This window comes from Excalfactoria chinensis, chromosome 1 (assembly GCF_039878825.1).
Source record: "Excalfactoria chinensis isolate bCotChi1 chromosome 1, bCotChi1.hap2, whole genome shotgun sequence".
NCBI classification, from domain to species: Eukaryota; Metazoa; Chordata; class Aves; order Galliformes; family Phasianidae; genus Excalfactoria; species Excalfactoria chinensis.
Genome location: NC_092825.1, coordinates 167,907,765 through 167,925,451, shown reverse-complemented (window position 1 = coordinate 167,925,451; position 17,687 = coordinate 167,907,765). Strand labels below are relative to the sequence as shown.

At 38.9% G+C, this 17,687-nt stretch overlaps 1 protein-coding gene across 3 annotated transcripts in view; it reads left to right on the top strand.

The window, feature by feature from the left end:
• Positions 1-17,262, top strand: part of RNF17 (ring finger protein 17) — a 39,660-nt gene extending 22,398 nt beyond the window's left edge. For all 3 annotated transcript variants that reach the window (XM_072346418.1, XM_072346408.1, XM_072346398.1), the window contains 17 exons: positions 818-938; positions 1,681-1,795; positions 3,918-4,139; positions 4,540-4,690; positions 5,252-5,370; positions 6,193-6,283; positions 6,699-6,814; positions 7,098-7,387; positions 8,490-8,653; positions 9,436-9,555; positions 10,569-10,649; positions 11,317-11,442; positions 13,236-13,346; positions 14,875-15,031; positions 15,759-15,894; positions 16,609-16,798; positions 17,164-17,262. In XM_072346418.1, the coding sequence (XP_072202519.1) occupies positions 818-938; positions 1,681-1,795; positions 3,918-4,139; positions 4,540-4,690; positions 5,252-5,370; positions 6,193-6,283; positions 6,699-6,814; positions 7,098-7,387; positions 8,490-8,653; positions 9,436-9,555; positions 10,569-10,649; positions 11,317-11,442; positions 13,236-13,346; positions 14,875-15,031; positions 15,759-15,894; positions 16,609-16,798; positions 17,164-17,262 (2,409 nt within the window). The remainder of the gene's footprint in view (positions 1-817; positions 939-1,680; positions 1,796-3,917; positions 4,140-4,539; positions 4,691-5,251; positions 5,371-6,192; positions 6,284-6,698; positions 6,815-7,097; positions 7,388-8,489; positions 8,654-9,435; positions 9,556-10,568; positions 10,650-11,316; positions 11,443-13,235; positions 13,347-14,874; positions 15,032-15,758; positions 15,895-16,608; positions 16,799-17,163) is intronic.
• Positions 17,263-17,687: the final 425 nt, after the last annotated feature.

Here is a 17,687-nt window from a genome sequence, read left to right as displayed (position 1 = left end):
TTCTAGGGCAACTTATCATTCTCAGCATTCTTTGTGCTATCTATTGGTTACAGTCTAGCAAGTTACGTAGTTTGAAAGTTTGCATAAGGAATAATAATTTCCTGTCACTATTACTTCCAACACAGTTAAGTATAAAGATCTGCAGGCCTGCTTATGTATTGCTCTAATGTCAAATCCTTCCAATTTCAAAGAATTTCCAATCCTTTTTTTAAAAATGAATGATACATTATAAAACCAGGCATTCAGAGGGCAGGAGTATCAGCAGTGATGGTCTGTTGTTGGTTGTTACAATTTGAATTGGGCTATTTCAGGAAAAGTTGGACTTCATTCAGGCCATTAGTACAGTTTGAAAGCATCTTAGTGAACTTTGCTGCTGCAGAAATGTTGCTGACACTGATAAAAGCAGTGCTTAATGTAGTGTTGGGTTTGGCTTCCACAGCACTTTTTCTTCCACAATGGTACAGCCATATTAAGCTTAAATGCATTAAGTACATGCCACTACATTAAGTTTGAGCAAAACAGGATGAAGGTTTTCCCTGTTACTTCTGTGTTAGTCTTTCTTGATGTCTGCAGTCAGTTTAAGGTCTAACCATAAACAGGGGATGAGGAGAGTTAATCTCTGTTTTAGCAAGAATGTGTGTAACTTCTGAGATTCATGTCCAGCTGCAGGGATGGAGGACCACGAGGGTCTTAGATACTAATAATCTGGAACCAAAAGCCTGGGTCATGTTGTCTTTGCTGTCTCACATGGCTGTGATTTTTACTGTAATAGGATGATATCGATGTATGTGGTACCAGAGAATTGATTATTCTTCAGGTGATCAAGTGCAGGCTGGCTTACATTGAACCTTGTGAAGCAGCAGGTGGGTGGAGCAGAGAAACCACGGGAAGGTTCAAAGAAATGACTGAAGATAAATGTATGGTGTGCTCAGTTGTTGGTAAGTTACCAAGAGTGTATCAATTTCTGCTCAAACACTGTTAAATTTTCTCATATATAGAAACATGGTTTTCATATCTTAAAAACAGCATTCATTTGAAATGCTCATACTGTTAGGTGGTATAAGTAGCCAAGCGTGAGTGATTTCAGGCAGGAACTGACTGAAGTGGACATAACAGGCATCACCTGTGATGAAAGTTCTTTTTGTTTCTTCTTAGAGCCACACCAATATTAAGGGATTTAAGTAATGTGGTTTATTAAGATCAGCTTGTTTTCCAAACCTTGTAGCTGTCTTTGACAGTTTCTGACTTTATTGGTAGCTGTGGATGTGATCACTGCTGTTTTAAAATATCCTCCCCTTGTGCCTCAAAAAATGGATTGCAGAGTGTGTGTGCTGCTATATAATTTATATGTACATATATGCCATAGAATATTTTCTCTATACCATTTACTGTTAATAGGTAATTATTTTTCCGCTCCCATACAGTGATGGCTTAGAGCCCATATAGTAAATGAAATTACATGCAGCAGGTGGTTTCCAGTAATTATTAGTGCCTTTTAAGTTGGTCTTATAATTATGTGCAGAGCTAAGTCTCTTAATGTTGATGCTTAGAATCATCAGTCAGGTTAGTTCCAGAATATGACTTTTCTTCATATTATTTGCCATGTCCCTGAACCGATAGTCTTCATTCAATCTTCGATGGCTAATATTATTATTTGTTAATTGTGTTATTAATTCTCAGAGACCTTAGGCAATATTTTGTCTGTTGAACTTTTTGACTCCCATGCTGCTTGTGGAAGAGGCTCAAGCATTAACTGCCAGCTAGTCAGAGAAGACCTTGCGTCCTATATACCTGGGTAAATACACTGTGCATTACTTAAAAGTTTTTGGAAATACTGGATTTATATAACAACACGTTTGGCTTCAGAGTGTATCACCTTTGGTGATTGGAATTTACCACAATTGTGAAGAGTCGTCAACTGAAATAAGTTGTGGTTCTGCTGCTACGTAACTGAATTTTCAAACCAAATCTTGCTTAATAGGTACTTTGCTAAAGTGTGATGGATTCAGAAGTAGTAGATAAAATGTTTGTATAATGCTTCTCATGTGCTTGTAACATGCCAAATCTTCCCGAACTGGTTACTGTGGTTCACATTCCCTTACACAAAGAGAAGAATTACCACTTTTGTTTAGCCTGTGCCTAAAGTACCTCATCTCTTTGGAAGCTCAGTTTAATAACAGAGAAGAAATTCTTAGATAGCAGGTTATGTCAGCTACGGACCGAAGAACTGGGAAGTCTCATGGGAGAGATGAGGCTGGTATGGAGATAGCGCTGCCACATTTGTTTGCTTCTAGAAAAGATAATCCATGAGTTGCAATTAGGAAAATCAATTATTCTTTAATTTTTTTTTTTTTTTTTTACTACTGAACTGATAAGAATAAAAAGATTCTTAACTATGGGGTTTTCTTTCAAAAAAAAATAAAAAAAAATTCCTGAGTCTTGTTGTTTCTGTTCTGTTTCAGGAGATGGCAAGTAAGCGGATTTTCACCTTACTCCAGAAATAAACTAAATGCTAGGAATGCTTGTCTTGAGCCGCTGATGATTTTTAATAAGTCTTAGTAAAGCTAGATGGCTTTATTTGGACCTTAAAGGCAGTATTGTTGTCACTACTATATTTTCTTGTGTTGCTATTCAGCTATAATGAAAGCCATACTTAGCCTTCCTAGCCTTAATTAAATACAAGTTACTTTGCAACTTCACTAATTTCATTTTTGTTTTTGCTCTCCTTATTTGTACTGTGGGTAAAACAGAAATGGGAATAAGAGAATTAATGGGGTCAAAATGAAAGATGGGGAAAGTGCTTACCAAGTACTGTTGCTAGCAGACAGACTCAGCTTGGGGAATTTAACTTGATTTCTTGCTGATGAGCATAAATATTTCATTATAGATTCGGCTGTTGGCAGACATAATGCCTGTCCTCCCTTGTTCAGCCTCACTCCCAGTGTCACTTCATTTCAGACATCTGCCCAGTCTTTTAAGTATTGAAACAGTAAAGAAAACTCTCTCTGATAAAGGAGTTTGCTACCTGTAAAGGACAAGATAGGTGCTGGATTTCTGAAAACAGAAGAGAGTTTCTTCTTGGAAGGCCAAAAGCGTAGTTGAAGCTCATGCTTGCTGTTTCCTTGAGACTTTGTTACCTAGAAGTCAGTTCTGCATTTAGAGATTTATTTTCCAGGCTCAGTTTTACATGTCTCTGGTAGATGCTGTTCGCAGTCGTTTACTAGGCCAGGCTGTTGCTCATATGAATTGACAAATAGCAGCCAACTTCTGATGCCTTTATTCCATTCAGTTCACACAGAACAATTTTTTATCAAGGTATTCTTCACATGACCATGCTGAGTTCAGTTCTCTAATAAGGAAAATTGTTGTGTTGTGTTTGTGTTCTCAGGGGATGCTGGCAAGATACATACTTCGCTGACTTAATAGTCTTAATTATTATTCTTAATATTTATCACTTCTGAAAAGAATATTTACTCATCTTAAAAGCAGAATTTGAAAATTTCCCTCAAGCAACACTAATTTCCAGAAGCTTGATTTTAATACTTTGATATTCTGGAGACCACGTTGTGAGCATTAAATGTTTGGCAGTCCGCTTTATATCAGACTTGCTTCTCCTCTTGTAGCCTGTATTGATTGTGCTTTTGTCTTATAGAAAGATTTGCAAGGACGTTTCCTGAAGACGAATAAAAATAAGTTACCATCCTGAATGTTGGAGCATTTAGAAATGCTTTTACCTTTCGCTGGGATTGCTTTTAGCTTTCTTTATGTTATTCTTTGTTTTTGACTCTAAATGTTGAAGTATTCGTGTCATGTTGAAGTATTCGTGTCATGTTGAATTGTGACTACTAAGCAATATTTGACTGTTGAAAATGCATCTGATTGATACAAGGATTCTGATTATTTTATGCTCCACGTAGGTATGTTAAAGATAATCCTGCAAGTCCCAGGGAAACATGGGACACTTCTCTGGAAGAAATTTCTGAAAAACTGACAGCTTTAAATCCTGCAAATACGGAAACTGTGGAGGATCAGGATATCAGATCAATTTCTAAGCAAGAGTTGCAGGTGATAGTTAGTCACGTTGTGTCTCCAAGTAAGATCTTTATTCAGTGGCTGTCATCAGAAGGCAAAATGAAAAGGTACTTAAATTTTCTAGAGTTAAAGTATTTGTGTTATTTAATTTTGAAGTTAGAGTAATTAATTAATTAAAGTCTGCCATTGAGTTAGTCGTGGTGTTAAATGAATACTGCACCCTCTGATGTTAAGAGAAAGCAATCTGTTTTTCAGACAATGGGATGCAGAAGGTCCACAATCTCTCTGAATAATTCAGCTGTTGAAGAGTTTGAATTGGATTGTGTCTGTTTCACAGCTTTGTTTCATGTATCTCTAACATGCCATAAAGAAAAACTACAACCTTAGGCTTCTGTTAAACAGCTAATAACATTTTACACGATGGTAGTTAACAGTCATTGGCTAAATAATGCTTTTCATTCATTTGAGAACATCTTACCACTAGAAAAGTGTATTTTTGAATATTAGTTTACAGGAGAAGATGGATGCGTTCTACAAGGAATCCCAGCCACAGGCTGTGAAGTGGGAAAATAACATGCACTGTGCTGTTTATATACATGATTTGAAACAGTGGCGTAGAGGCCGGATAAGCAGAATTGTCTCTGAAACAACTGCTGAGGTAATCTCTCGTTCTTACTTTTCTAAAGTAAGAATTCTTCGATGAAGTCTGCAGGCCTCTGCATTAATACTTTCTCATACAGCCTTCTGTTTTTTTGTCAGGCTGTGAATAAAATTCCTGCGCCATCAAAGCTCAGATGCTTTTTGCAGGCAACCTGATAACTGAAAAAGGTGGTTGAGGTTGACTGTGTGTATGTTAACACTATGCTTTGCAATATGGCATAGATTCTCAAGCCTACAGCCTAGCAAATTACCTTAGATTCCAAGGGAATCACAAGATCACAAGGTTTAAATGTGAACCTGGGAGTCTTTAAGTCAAACTTAATGATCCTTGCTTAAAAAATTGGGGCCAATTGAACTGAGTGCTACACCACAGGAACAAATGTAATCGTGTTCTTGGAACTCTGAACTGGTGGTGATGTACTGTGCCATGTGAGTGTAACATCTGCCTTCTCACTTAATTCTGCTTCAAACATGTTTTGCTTACCTGTTCAGGAATGCTTCAGGTTACCACGAGCGTGTGTGTGTGTGCTTGGTTCATTGTATTTCTTGTTTGTAACAGGTACTGCTCTATGATTCTGGAGTGGAAAAAACAGTGGATGTGGGTTGTCTGAGAGAACTTCAGGAAGACATGAAGAGTGTTGAAACATTAGCAATAGAATGTGCCTTAGCAGATATAAGGTAGCCTTCCTTACCTTTATGCTGAAATAACAACATCAAAAACCTGATAGTGACATAATTTATTTTTTTTTCCTGTATTAGTGCTGATGATTTGTGATTTGAATATGGTGGTTTGGGGGAGGGGTGGGATGGATAAAGAAACAGGGTGGCAGCCTTCTGTTATCTTTCTTGGTGCAAAGTTCTAACTTATTAATTTTAAGGGTTATGTTGGATACCAGTGAAAATGTGATACACAAAGAAAGAATGTTTTGTAGGGTGAATTATAAAACGCTGGGCAGACGTTACAGATTTCCTTATTTCTCTGAAGACTTGTTTTCCTTGACTTGGAATTTGAGACGAATTAGATCTCATGAAGGTGTATAGGAGGTCTTTCCTTTATCGGCTGCAGACAAGGAAGAGAAATGGGGTATTCCGCCCTCGATTCTGTTTTTGTGGTTTGTTTGGTTTTTTTAATATACTGTGAAGAGCATATTTGTAATACTTGTTCCATGGAGGGGTATGAAAGGCTATTTGCAGGTGAAGTATACATTTCCCTTGATTCTTTTAGGACAGATACCATACTTTCATGTTGTGCAGCTCTCAGTTTAAGGTTTGGGACATACAGGATTGAATCTTTTCTGTCCTATGAATTGAGAGGCAAAGTAACTTCTTTTTTTTAATGTTGACCATAACAGGGTTTGAAGTTCGTTGGTCTGATTGGTTTTTCCCCTGGCAGTACAGGCAGTCTAAAAAGAACATCAGTACCTCAGCAAAGGGTGGGCTTTGGGGGTAAAGTTTGGGTGCACTGCCTTCTCTTTCAGTAAAGGAGATTGTTTCCTTTAGACCAACAGGTGGAAGCATGCAGTGGACAGCAACAGTGTGTGAGTGTATATCCTACTACCTAACTGGGGCAAAAGCAAAAGTAATAATACAGGTTTGTAATCCAGATCTGCACTACAAGAGGTCATTTTCATTCTGCCTTTTTTTTTTTTGCTGAGTATTTTCGCTCTTGAAAGGAGTCCTGAGAGGATCACACCTGGGTTGTTGTTTGCTCCAAGGCTTTTTTGTTGTTCATTTGTTTTACTTTTGTTTTTCACTGGAGCATTCAGGTACCCAGCATAGAGGGGGAAAAAGCATTTTAGGTATACTTAGGTACTGAAGAACAGTATTTACATCTTCACGGTCTCTGGTTGCTGACAGAACCCAGCAAACAGATGAGATGTATGTTCTGATTGGAGCACAGATGTTAGAGTCTCGTTGGCAGACTGCCTTGATGAAGTGAAAGAAGTGTCAGTAGTTGAGCAGAAATGCACGTAATTGTGTTGTTCAGCATTTGTAATTTCTTGCAGGAAACCACTGAGGGGAGCGTGTTGCCTGTGAAGATCCATTGGAAGGATGAGGCAGGACGGCTGATTGATGTTTCGGAACACCTTGTTGAAAAGGGTTTGGCTTTTAGAAACACGAGGTTTGGATACTTCTTTTGTATCCTTTCAGACTCGTAGATCTATATTGCGGTGAAATGATACATGAAAGTTGAATTATCATTTGTAACATTGTATGTAGCAGCAAAACACCATCTTAAGCAACTACTCACTTAACTTAATAATTTTACGTGTTCCATGTTTCTATTTAAGTTGGTAGATGTGAGATTTGGCATTACGTAATCAAGGATTTGACAACTTTATGGGGTTTTTGGTTTTTGCTTTCCAAATTCTTCATCATTTAATATACAATTTTGGTTGTGCTAGAACTGATAAAGCTGCTGTGGCTCGTGCAGTCCACAAGAAATATTCTGAAGTCCATTTGGAGCAAGAGAACCCACAGCTGAGCAGTTGCAACTCAGAACCTGCATGTGCAAGAAGCAGCTCTGATGAACAGGAAGACAGTAATGTTTCAAAGAATGAACAGAAGTCCGGACTGCCTTTGGAAATGAGTAAAACTTATAAACCGCCCGTTATACCCAAAGAAAGAAACTTTCAAGCTGTAGTGAGTTGCATTGGAGATGATGGGACTTTTTATGTAATACCAAAATCATCTGGTAAGTTTTCATGGAAGGAAACACATGCATGTCTGTGATTCTGATTGTGTTAGTGTATCAGAAAACGCCAGGTGTGTTTTATGTGTTCTGTATTGAAACGTAGTTCTGAAAGATTCCTCTTAAGGATTGCTGTGCTTCAGATAAGGTAAGATTTCAGTTTTGTGGGTGAAGGCTGTGCCAACCATTGCGCTCTGCTGCTTTCAGACTAAAAAGCCCAGATCCCCACCAGGTGGCGCCGTGCCATTAAGCAGACCCAGATCAGCCGTCCTGTCCTTCATCACCCCAGAGATCGAGAGTCCCACCATCGGGACAGTCAGGCTGCCTGTCTTGCTTCTCTACACTGTGTTGGCTAAAGCAGCACGCGTTTTATTTTCTTCATGTGTGGTTCTCTCATATTGCTGGATTTATTTTTCTTCAATTTGAGCCCAGTACAAAGAGCTTTTTGTTCTTAATAATTTTGGTATGATAGATTCTGTATTGCTTGCTTTCTGTTGGAACCCTTTGAAAGGTGCAGTTTAATCTGGCAGGTGCAGCATTAGTCTTCAGTACTGTGGTAATCTACTGTGGTGAGGAAAAAGAATTTTGCTAAGGGAAGATTCCTTCTGTCACACTACAGATATATTTAACTGTATGGAAAGCAAATTACAGTAACTCCTCTGGTCCAGCACTGTGTTCTTACAGTTGTTCCTGTAGATTATATCTGTTGCTGAGCAAGATTTTTTGGGCACCTTTTCTGTGATGGCTTTTGTCCTCCTGTGTCTGAGAATCTTCTGGCTTCTTCATGCAGAAACTCTCGTATTCCTCTTGTCAAGCTGTGAAGTTTATAGACCCATCTTTTCAGAGATTAGAACCCAGAATTACTAATGGGCTTAATATGAGAAAAGCAATTTCCTTCTTGTGGAAGTGGTAGCTGATTTGCTTATGATACAAATTGAGCATTGCCTATTGTAACCGTCTTGGAAAACATTGTTTTGGAATAGAAGACGTACTTAGTGCTTATACATGTCTTTGAATGCCCTGTCTCTTTTAGGTCTCTATTTAGTGATTAGAATAATTTGTACAGACTTTGACTTTCATACTGCACCGCTTTTTCTACCCCCAGTAAGTGAACTAAAGAAATTGATGGTTGAAATACAAAGTAACTTTAAGTGCCTTGGTCTTCTGGAGCCCTACTCTTGGAAAAAGGAGGAAGCTTGTGTCATAAGAGGGTCAGATAGCCTTTGGTATCGAGGTAAAGTTGTAGAACACGGTGGTGGTACTCTGCAGGTAAGTTAGATTGTTTGTCTTATGTGGGTGTGTGCGGACATGGACCTGTTTATGTTATATATTTGCAAATAATATTTCAGCACTTCAGATTTCTACCTCTTTCTGTTCAGCTGACCTACCTGTCCAGATGCTCGTTCTGCTTAAAGCTGATCAGTGTTCTGATTTCATATTTATCTTAAAGGCGAAAAAACTCTCACCTATTATCTTAAAGCTTTCAAAATTTTCCTGTAGTTTCCCTGTTACTGATAAGTGTTCTTAAGTAAAAGCTGTCTTCAGTCCCTTGATTAGCTGCAAGTAATCCCATTTGATTTCCCCTGTACATTCGGTTTTTTTAACATTCTTGTCACGAACATAAGCAGAACACCTTAATAATATTGTTTGCTTTAGTTTCCATCTGCTCAGCCAATAGTGATTCTGTTTGAATTCTTTATATTGCTGTGGTATGGAGTTCCTTTTTCTACTTCCGAGTTACTATTAACTAGTCTCTCTGGTCTGCACGTGCTTTTTTATTACAGCAAGTCTGATGCTTTCCTAGTTCACAATGTATTTTTAGTTAAGCTGCTGTAGATTATCACAGAAGAGGCAGATTTTGTTTCAGGTAAGATTCTGATCTACCGTGGTGGTTCTTCAGTCTTTTCCTTCATTTCCACTTTGTCACATTACACTCATATCAGCAAATGGTTGTTTTTCTTCCAGAAAAGCAGATGCTGTAAACAAACCCTTTCTTTTACTAAACTTGTCGTTAAAAACAGGAGTGATTTTAGAAAAGCTTTTTCATACAGGTACAGTATGTAGACAATGGCTGCATAGAGAGGGTCCCTCAGTGTCACCTGCGTCCCACTACATCATTTACCTCTGTTCCTCCATTCTGCATACCATGTCAGCTCTACAAGACAACACCAGTGAGTAATGCTCAATTTTGAGGCTTTTTAGTATTTAGTAGGTAGTTATTCAGACTGATAATACTGCTTTGTCATGTAAAGGTTGAGTCATTTCTTGCATTTTTGCTTGCCTCAAAGTATTCAGAGTAGCTGGAGAGGATCATTTCAGCAGGCAGTTTTCTATCAGAAAGTCCTAGATTGCTTTAGGAAGTGACCATGCTTCAAACACAGCTGTCGTTAGAACAAAGTCCTTGTGAGACATGATACTGCACTGTCTGGAGGAATGCTGCTCCAGAGTGGCAGTTTGTTCTCCAGTAGCTGCAACAAGAAGGAAGTCCTGGGTTTCTTACTGCAAAATGATCAGGAAATCATAAATTTCCAGTTCTTGGGAAAGTGATTCTGTCATTCTGAACAGAGTTGCATGGGAAGCTCTTTGTTTTGCTAAACTAATACAGGTAGTTGTTACAAGGCTGTTTTGTTAGACTCGGTAAGTCATTCACGTGATGAACTGTGAAGATGTTTACATATGTTACTCATTTTTAAGAGGCACGTTTAAGTGTAGACTACCGAAATAACCAGCTGACTTTCAAGAAAACTTACATTGCTACAAGACTTCAGCAGTTCAATTGATAGATTAAAGAAGGTAAGCTTATAGGTCTGTGGTCAGGAGGCAAATAGATACTACTTAACATGTGAAGTATTCTGTCTTCTGTTCTCAGTTATATTTGAGTATAATTCTGTGTCTTTGGACTATGTTTTCACGTAACTTACACACATACATGATAACTCAGAAGGAATCTTCTCTTTCTCAGCCACTTCAAGATTTGAAAATGGCTGAATCAGCGCAGTCACCCTGTAAGCCTGAATGTACCAAATAGCAGGAAATGTTAAATTCTTCTAAACCAGACTAATTCTGTGTGTGTATTCAAAGCTGTTCAATAATAGGCGCATTTTTTTGCAATAGTATTTTAGGAATAGTAGAGTATGTTATTTGTCAGCGCATTAATGTTCAGGAGTTTCTTCTTACCAAATAGATTGGAAATGCTTGGCAGCAGGATGCAGTGGATCTCCTTCAACAGCTGCTTAGAAATGAGGAGGTTGAAATACATGTTCAGGTAACTTAATTTCATCACTGGTGTGGAATGAGGCTTATCTTTTTTTTGTTTGTACTTCTAAACCTGCGTTATGAACACCAGCTGAAAGAAGGCAGCAATAAGTGTGTTACTTACATAAAACGTTTTTTCATCCGCTGCCTTTGTTATGAATGAGAAGAGAATCCAAAGCTAAAATTGCTTGGAAAATTAAGCTTTCACATGGTTTTCAGGACTTGAAATATATCCTTGTGATGTAAAGGATTTATTGATGTTTGCCTTCTGTTGTCATTCTGACATGGTAAATTCTTCTAAACCCAGCTTCTAAGTGATGAAAATTAGGCATAGTTAAGCATGGTCGTGTCTAAATTAATATTAGCATTACAAATAAGTATCTGTATTGTCCAAAAAAACTGAAATTTCACAAAATTTCCAGTCATGAAAGGAAGGAATTTGTTATTGAATGAGAAATATGAGATAATGTTACAGTGTTACACTGAATAGTCAGTGCTAGCATTCCACAGAGAGATTATGTTCCAGTTTGTCCTTGTTGGTGTTCAGCCATCCTTATTGGGCTTGTACCTCTAAATGTATGTTCATGATGTCGTTAGGTTGGAATTTCCTTGCCACTGTTTCTAAAACCTGACCCCCATTATTATTGTTGTAATCTTATTCTGCCTCTTACTATTAGGAGCTCCCTGATAGCCCCTGGGGAAAATTGTCCATCCACCTGTATTTCAGTGGAATGTCAGTTTCTTCCTTCATGGCAGAGCAGAAGTATTGTGTTGTTGATCACGATCAGGAAATAACAAAGCAGGTGAGGTTTTTGTCTCTGCTGTTATTGAAAGAAATGCACGGTTACTTACTGTGAATGTTGATTATGTTATTACACTTCTGGGTAGTTTTGCAGCAAGACCAAGTATAGCAGCTCCTGAGCATAACTAATGTAGGTGTGATATGTTGCTGAAGTTGTGTGGAATAGCGAATGGCCAAATGTTTGCTCTTGAACCCAATACTGCAAATGGGCTTTTAGTCTGCATTTCTGTTCAATTTTTATGTTCCTCTAAAACTATTTTTAAAAGGAGTATCAGAGGTGGACCATATCCTGAGCCAGAAAAGGAGCGAGCCATCCAGAGATCAGGCTGGTTCCAAGGCTGTTTGGAATAACAGGTGGATGAATCTTGCAGCTCTGGGTTTATCTGTAGAGACTGAACAGCCATCATCACAAGCCCAGCGACAGACCACACTGACTAAAGGATATCATCAGTATATAAAGCATATCCATTATAGGTTTTACTGTTTTATAGAGCTTTGTAACTCATTTCATTGTTTGTAATCTGTGGTTTTAGGTAAGCATTCTGATAGGCACTGTGCTGTACTTCTGTGTTCTAATTCTGTTACCAATGGTAATAATCTGGGTATGCAGAGTCCTCTACACCCATGTGTTGGTATAGAGTGTGTTCTTGTCTTCAAGATACTTTTCTCTAGAGCTGCAGAAGCTGTTTTTAGGAGCTGCTTGTACTACAAGCTTTGTCACCGTAGGGCAGTCCTAGCTTAGTCATTAGCCAGAAGATTTCCTTGTAAGGAGCAGGGAAGTGCACCCCAAGTGTCCTGGGGAAGCTTAGAGCAGTGAGTTTATTGTAGGTCTGCATGTATGTGGGTCTGTTCATGTGTATACATTGATTGCATACATACATATGTGTGTGTGTAATGTATGTATATGTACACACATGTATATGCTGTTGGGGGACTGCAAGTTTAGTTTGTATGTCATTGTAAGAGCCATGTTGCTAGGTGCTGCCTCCTGCTCATGTGTTCAGACTTGTTGGGGCTGTGATCCTGCTTCATTCCACAGGCAGGTTTTTAATGTTCATTCTGAGCTCAGACTAGACTTCTAGAAATATGTATTGTATATATTTTTATATTAGTAGTTAACTATGTATAAACTATTTCCAGCCATTTGAAACAAAATCAGTTCAAAATTCCTTAAACTGACCACTTCTGTATTTATTGATGCATTTATTTTGTACTTGTATTTTGCAATGCATATTGTAGCCTTCACAGCAAGACTCTGAAGTCTGCAGATTTAAGCTCTTAATCTGAGCCAAGGTTTGCTCTTTCAGTTCCATCTCAACCTGTTCCTGGGAATGACAGACTGGGTGGTGGTGGTTTGGGGGTTGGTTTTTTGTTGCTGGTTTTGGAGGCAAATCAGGGAGAGTCTGACCAGTTTAGGACAGAAGAGAGAAGAGCTCCAATGACAACGACAATAAGAAAAAACATTTAAAAACAAACAGCAGAAAAAAAGTGAATCCAGTTCTTTAGACATTGTGAGGTGGCTGAGGTTGGCAGGGACTTATGGATCCATCTGGCCAAACCTCTGCTCCAGCAGGGGAACAAGCTGAATTGTAAGTGAATCTTCATAGCTGGGTATAATCAAGTTGCTTGTCACAGTGTTCTTGATTTTATATGTATATGTATATCAGCAGCATGCTGTTTCACGTTATTAGAATGATATTATTACAGTAGCATTTGAACCAGGAATCTTACAGATACCAGTTTGCATTTTTGTTATGACATAATGATGCTTGACGGAAGTTTGTCTTGGTCTAGGTGCTGGCTGAAGGACACATTCCAGTTTTACCTTCCTACAAGTTGCCACCGCTACCTGTTCAAGGAGATATCTTTCCTGTCAGGGTAACCCACTTTGTGAACCCTAAGGAGGTATGTTTTGTGAATATCTCACATGCATTGCAGACACTGCAGCCTCATCGTGCTGGTGAAGCTTAGAATTTCAGAAAATACCAAAAGCAGTGTTGCAGAATGCTAATACTAATGGTGCAGGTGGTCAGCTAGTTCAGCTGAGGGAACTCTTAGTACGAATACTCTTAGGGGGCCAGGCAAACAGAGAAATAAATACTGCCCATTGACCTGGGGATGAAAAAAAAAGGGCATTTTAGGAAATAGAAGTCTGTGGTGTGACATGTGTTAACACTGTATAGTAAGAAGCTTGGTCATTGGGTTTCAGTTTCACAGAACACTAAGGGTATTTCTCTTCTTTAATCTCCAAAAATGAAATTGCTGGGATGTTGCGCACTTTTCTTTGTGAACCACAGAGCTGCCCTCTCTTGTCTCCCAGGCAAAAGGCTGAATATTGATTGGTGAAATAAAAGATGCCTGTGTGGGCTTCTAATGTTGGATGAAAAACAAAACCAGGAAGTAGAGAGAAGCTGATTGTGCTACAGAACCTAATGTTTTTTGAGTGTGCTGATCTGTGTACAAGCACTTGTACACATCATTTTGATAAACCAAAAGAACGAGTTTATGTTCTTGAAGTGATTGTTTTAAATTCAGCACAATGATTTGATGTAAATTCACTGCACTAATTTACTTACACATATAAAGCATCTTCTCCAGAAATGTGTATTCTACATAGTCTTGTTTGGACTAAATGCAGGATGGAAGGATCTGGAGGTTTTCTTTGACTGTCTGATCTTCCTCCTCTCTTACGGGAGAAACATGATGAGGATTTTTTTGTTCATTTTGTGCACATTACTTGAACTCTTGCTTTTGATCATAGCATATAGTCATAAACGCTACACTCCGGGTTCTTTGTATTTGAAGTACCATTGCAGGATGGAGTTGTGGCTTGAATGTATGCTTGGTACAAATTAGAAAACTAGTTTTCTTCCTGGCTCAGAAATAACTTTACTCATTAATTATTGGGACTATCTGTAGGATATTACGATGTTCTGAGATGGTTCAGGTGGATTTCTTCAGTTGTTTTTTGTTCTTTGGGCCCACAGCATTATGCTGATGACCTAATGAGACATGAGGGGATTGGAACGCCTTGGCACAGCAAATATAACACTGTTTCAAAAGTTCTCCTTTCAGGAGTGCTAAAATTAATCTTTGGTTTGCCATTACAAAGTGAGATCACTTATCAGGTAGCAGGAGGGAGGAATCCTAGTGAGGCACAGCTATCAAATCTTACATGGGTATGTTTTCTAGTACGTGTGTTCCTTTCACTCTTTTTGTTATTGAAATGTGTTGATCAGTGGTTACTTGCTTCTGGTTTGGGGGGATAAAATTATGAGTACAAAATTACTCCTAAGTGGAGGAAAGGAGAAGGCAGTTATGTGCAGAAACGTTCCATCATGGGAACAAATACACTTGCAATAATCCTCCATCTCTGAAATGCAAAGGTTAAAAGAAGCCTGCAAAGTTCATCAGATGGCGTCTTCTTGAATAGGTATATATCTGCCTTAATCCTTCTGAGAACCTTAGCAAGCAGTCTGCCACAGAGAGAGATGCCAGCTGTTTCTCGAATTTGAAGAGCCTCGATGAAGCCCTGAAGTGGTGCAATAAATACGTGGATACTCTTCCCCCTCTAACAGACTTCAGAGCAGGTATATCAGTGTGTTTATTTCCCCCTGCTTGTTCCATGTGGATGTACCAAAACCTGAAATTACTTTCAAATAACAGAAATAATTCTGTTTGAGGGTAGCTGTGAATAACAGTCTACATTTTAGAGTGTGTAACTGCATGATGATGATGTGATAGGCTAAATGGAGACTTCTGTGTCAGACTTCTCCACTGGAAGATAATGGAAAGAGCTCAAATTTCTGTTGCCTGTTGAAGCTGATGAACAGAGTTTAGAATGCGTGTGACAGTAATAAAGCTCTTCCCTGCAGCTGTAACTGTGGAAGTCTTTCTGTCAGATATTCAAAGGAAATTAGTTACAAAAGATCACATAGCCAAGAGTTGGAGCGATGTGAGCCATAGTGTCACTTCAAGTCTGAGCTGCTCAGTTTAGGCAAAAGACAGACTTTGTGAAGAAACCAGTTAGTGCAGGCACTGGATTTCTCCAACTAGTAAAATTCTGATTGGGACTTTACGTGGTATCTGCCTCATGTTCCAGACTCTGTCTTCTCTGTTGAAGTTCGAAAGTAAATCAAAGTTGTAAAGCTCCAGTACTGAGCAGTTTGAATCTTCTCCTGGTAAAGAAACTGGACTATAATCACATACTAGTGGTAGTGAATTAGAGTTCGGAGGGAAATGGAAGATGCCTAGAAGAAAGTAATGGCATGAGTTAGAAATAGAAGAAAACCTGAATTTTCTGTGTTGTTTTTACAGAAATGCCTTGCCTTGTAGAATACGAAGATAGCTTATGGTACAGAGGAAAGCTCCAGTCTGTTGAAGAAACTGACACCGTTAAGATCCTGGTTCAGTTTGTTGACTATGGCAATTTTTTAGTTGTCCCAACAAGCAAGTAAATATATAAGAAAAAGCAAATGCGTGTATAATATGGGTGTGCGTGTGTGCATGTACCTAAAAGTATAAGCCTGTGTTTGTAGCAGTACTCCTAACATATAGATACGTATGTAATAGTTTATCAGTAGATCCCTGTTCTGACTGGTGCTGAGCCAGTCCAGGGAGACCAACCCCATGCACTGGTGTCAGCTGGGTATCGCAAGCACTTAAGACTTTTAGGGTCCCCTAAACTTCTTCAGATTTTCTCTCTTGAATATGAAAATACTGTTCAGTCATACTGAGAAGCTCTTGAGCTCATTCAGTATCTATAGTTTCTTGCTTAAGGTAACACAAGAAAAATGGGGATTTGAACAGCTGCCCAGCTTCTCAGACTAGTTAAGATCTTGGGGAGAGACTTCTTGTTCAGTTTCCGCATTGCTTTCTTTCTGAGACAGAAAGACTGAGCTGAATGGAGAAATGATAATGTAAAACTCTGTATGGAACTGGCTCTTCTTTTTGGTAGTTGCCGCACTAAAGTCCTTTGAGAGCCTGGCCTTCCAGATGGATGAGTTTGGTGTGACACCAGCAGGTTATTGTAGAGCAGGGACAGTGATCCCAGCCTTTGCACCTTAAATCTTTTGCATGAACCACTGAGTTGTCTTTCTATCCTTACTAATGGTTGTGATAGACAGGTGGATTATTGCAGGAAAACACTTTTCTTTCTTTGTTGTAGATTGCGTCAAATACCTCCTCACGTGCTGAGGTATCCTGTTCGGGCAGTGCACGCCATGTTGGCTGGCTTCAAACCTTCATTAAGCGATACAAATGTAGAAAGAATTCCTTACTGCCCGGAATGGAGCGTGAAAGCACTGTGGGCTATGATGGACTCCACGGAAGGAAGGCAGCTCTCTGCTTCCATACTGGTGAGAAGCATTGTTTTCTTTTCACACTTGCTCAGCCTGAAATTCGTTCTAGCAGTCTTGATATAATTTCTGTTATTTCTGCTGTGGACCCGCATTATTTACAGTCGTGAACCATTTACTATAAAGGAATTACCGCTGAGGAAAAGCATCATTTGGCTCTTTCCTTTTCCTTGGAATGAAGATGTTTCTGAGCATTCCTTTTCTTTAACAACCAGTTTCCTTTCCTTAAAAAAGAAATACTCTGTTTTCTCTGTGTCTGCATTGAACTGTGAGTTGAGCCAGTGAAGTTGTTACTGTTGGTCAGTGTGGAGATGCGAAGGGGTTTATTGTTACAGTACTGAAAAATGTCAACTTCTGTTTTCCAGTCTCTCTCACCGAAGGTCACAATTTTCCTGTACGACAGTGAACAAAAACTGGTTCATATGAAGCTGATAGAAATGGGACTTGCAGATTTGGACGAATGAAATGTAAGTACAGCGAATAAGAGCTGCAAATTTGTACCATCATGAAGGCCATAATTTCACAAACTTTAAGCTGGGGTAAAATTGCCATCTGTTGTTAATTGGCCACAAACAGATGACATATATTAAAAGAACTCTTCTGTCCCTACTTCTCTAGTGAAATCTGTTTAAAAGTGGGAGTTAGTTATTTAGATACTACTGAAGCCCACATAAAAGCTGTAAGGAACAACAGCTCCTAGAAGTGTTAGTGTAACTGGCAGAACTCCTAATGCTACTCAGTGCAGTGGGTAACTTGCAGGTGAGCAGCAGAATCCTCTTCCTGAGGGATTTTAATACATTATTCTTCATTTTCAGCATTTGTTCTCGGTATCTGTGCCAGTGGTTCTCAGACTGAAATCTGGGATTGTTTATGAATGTCCATCCAGTCA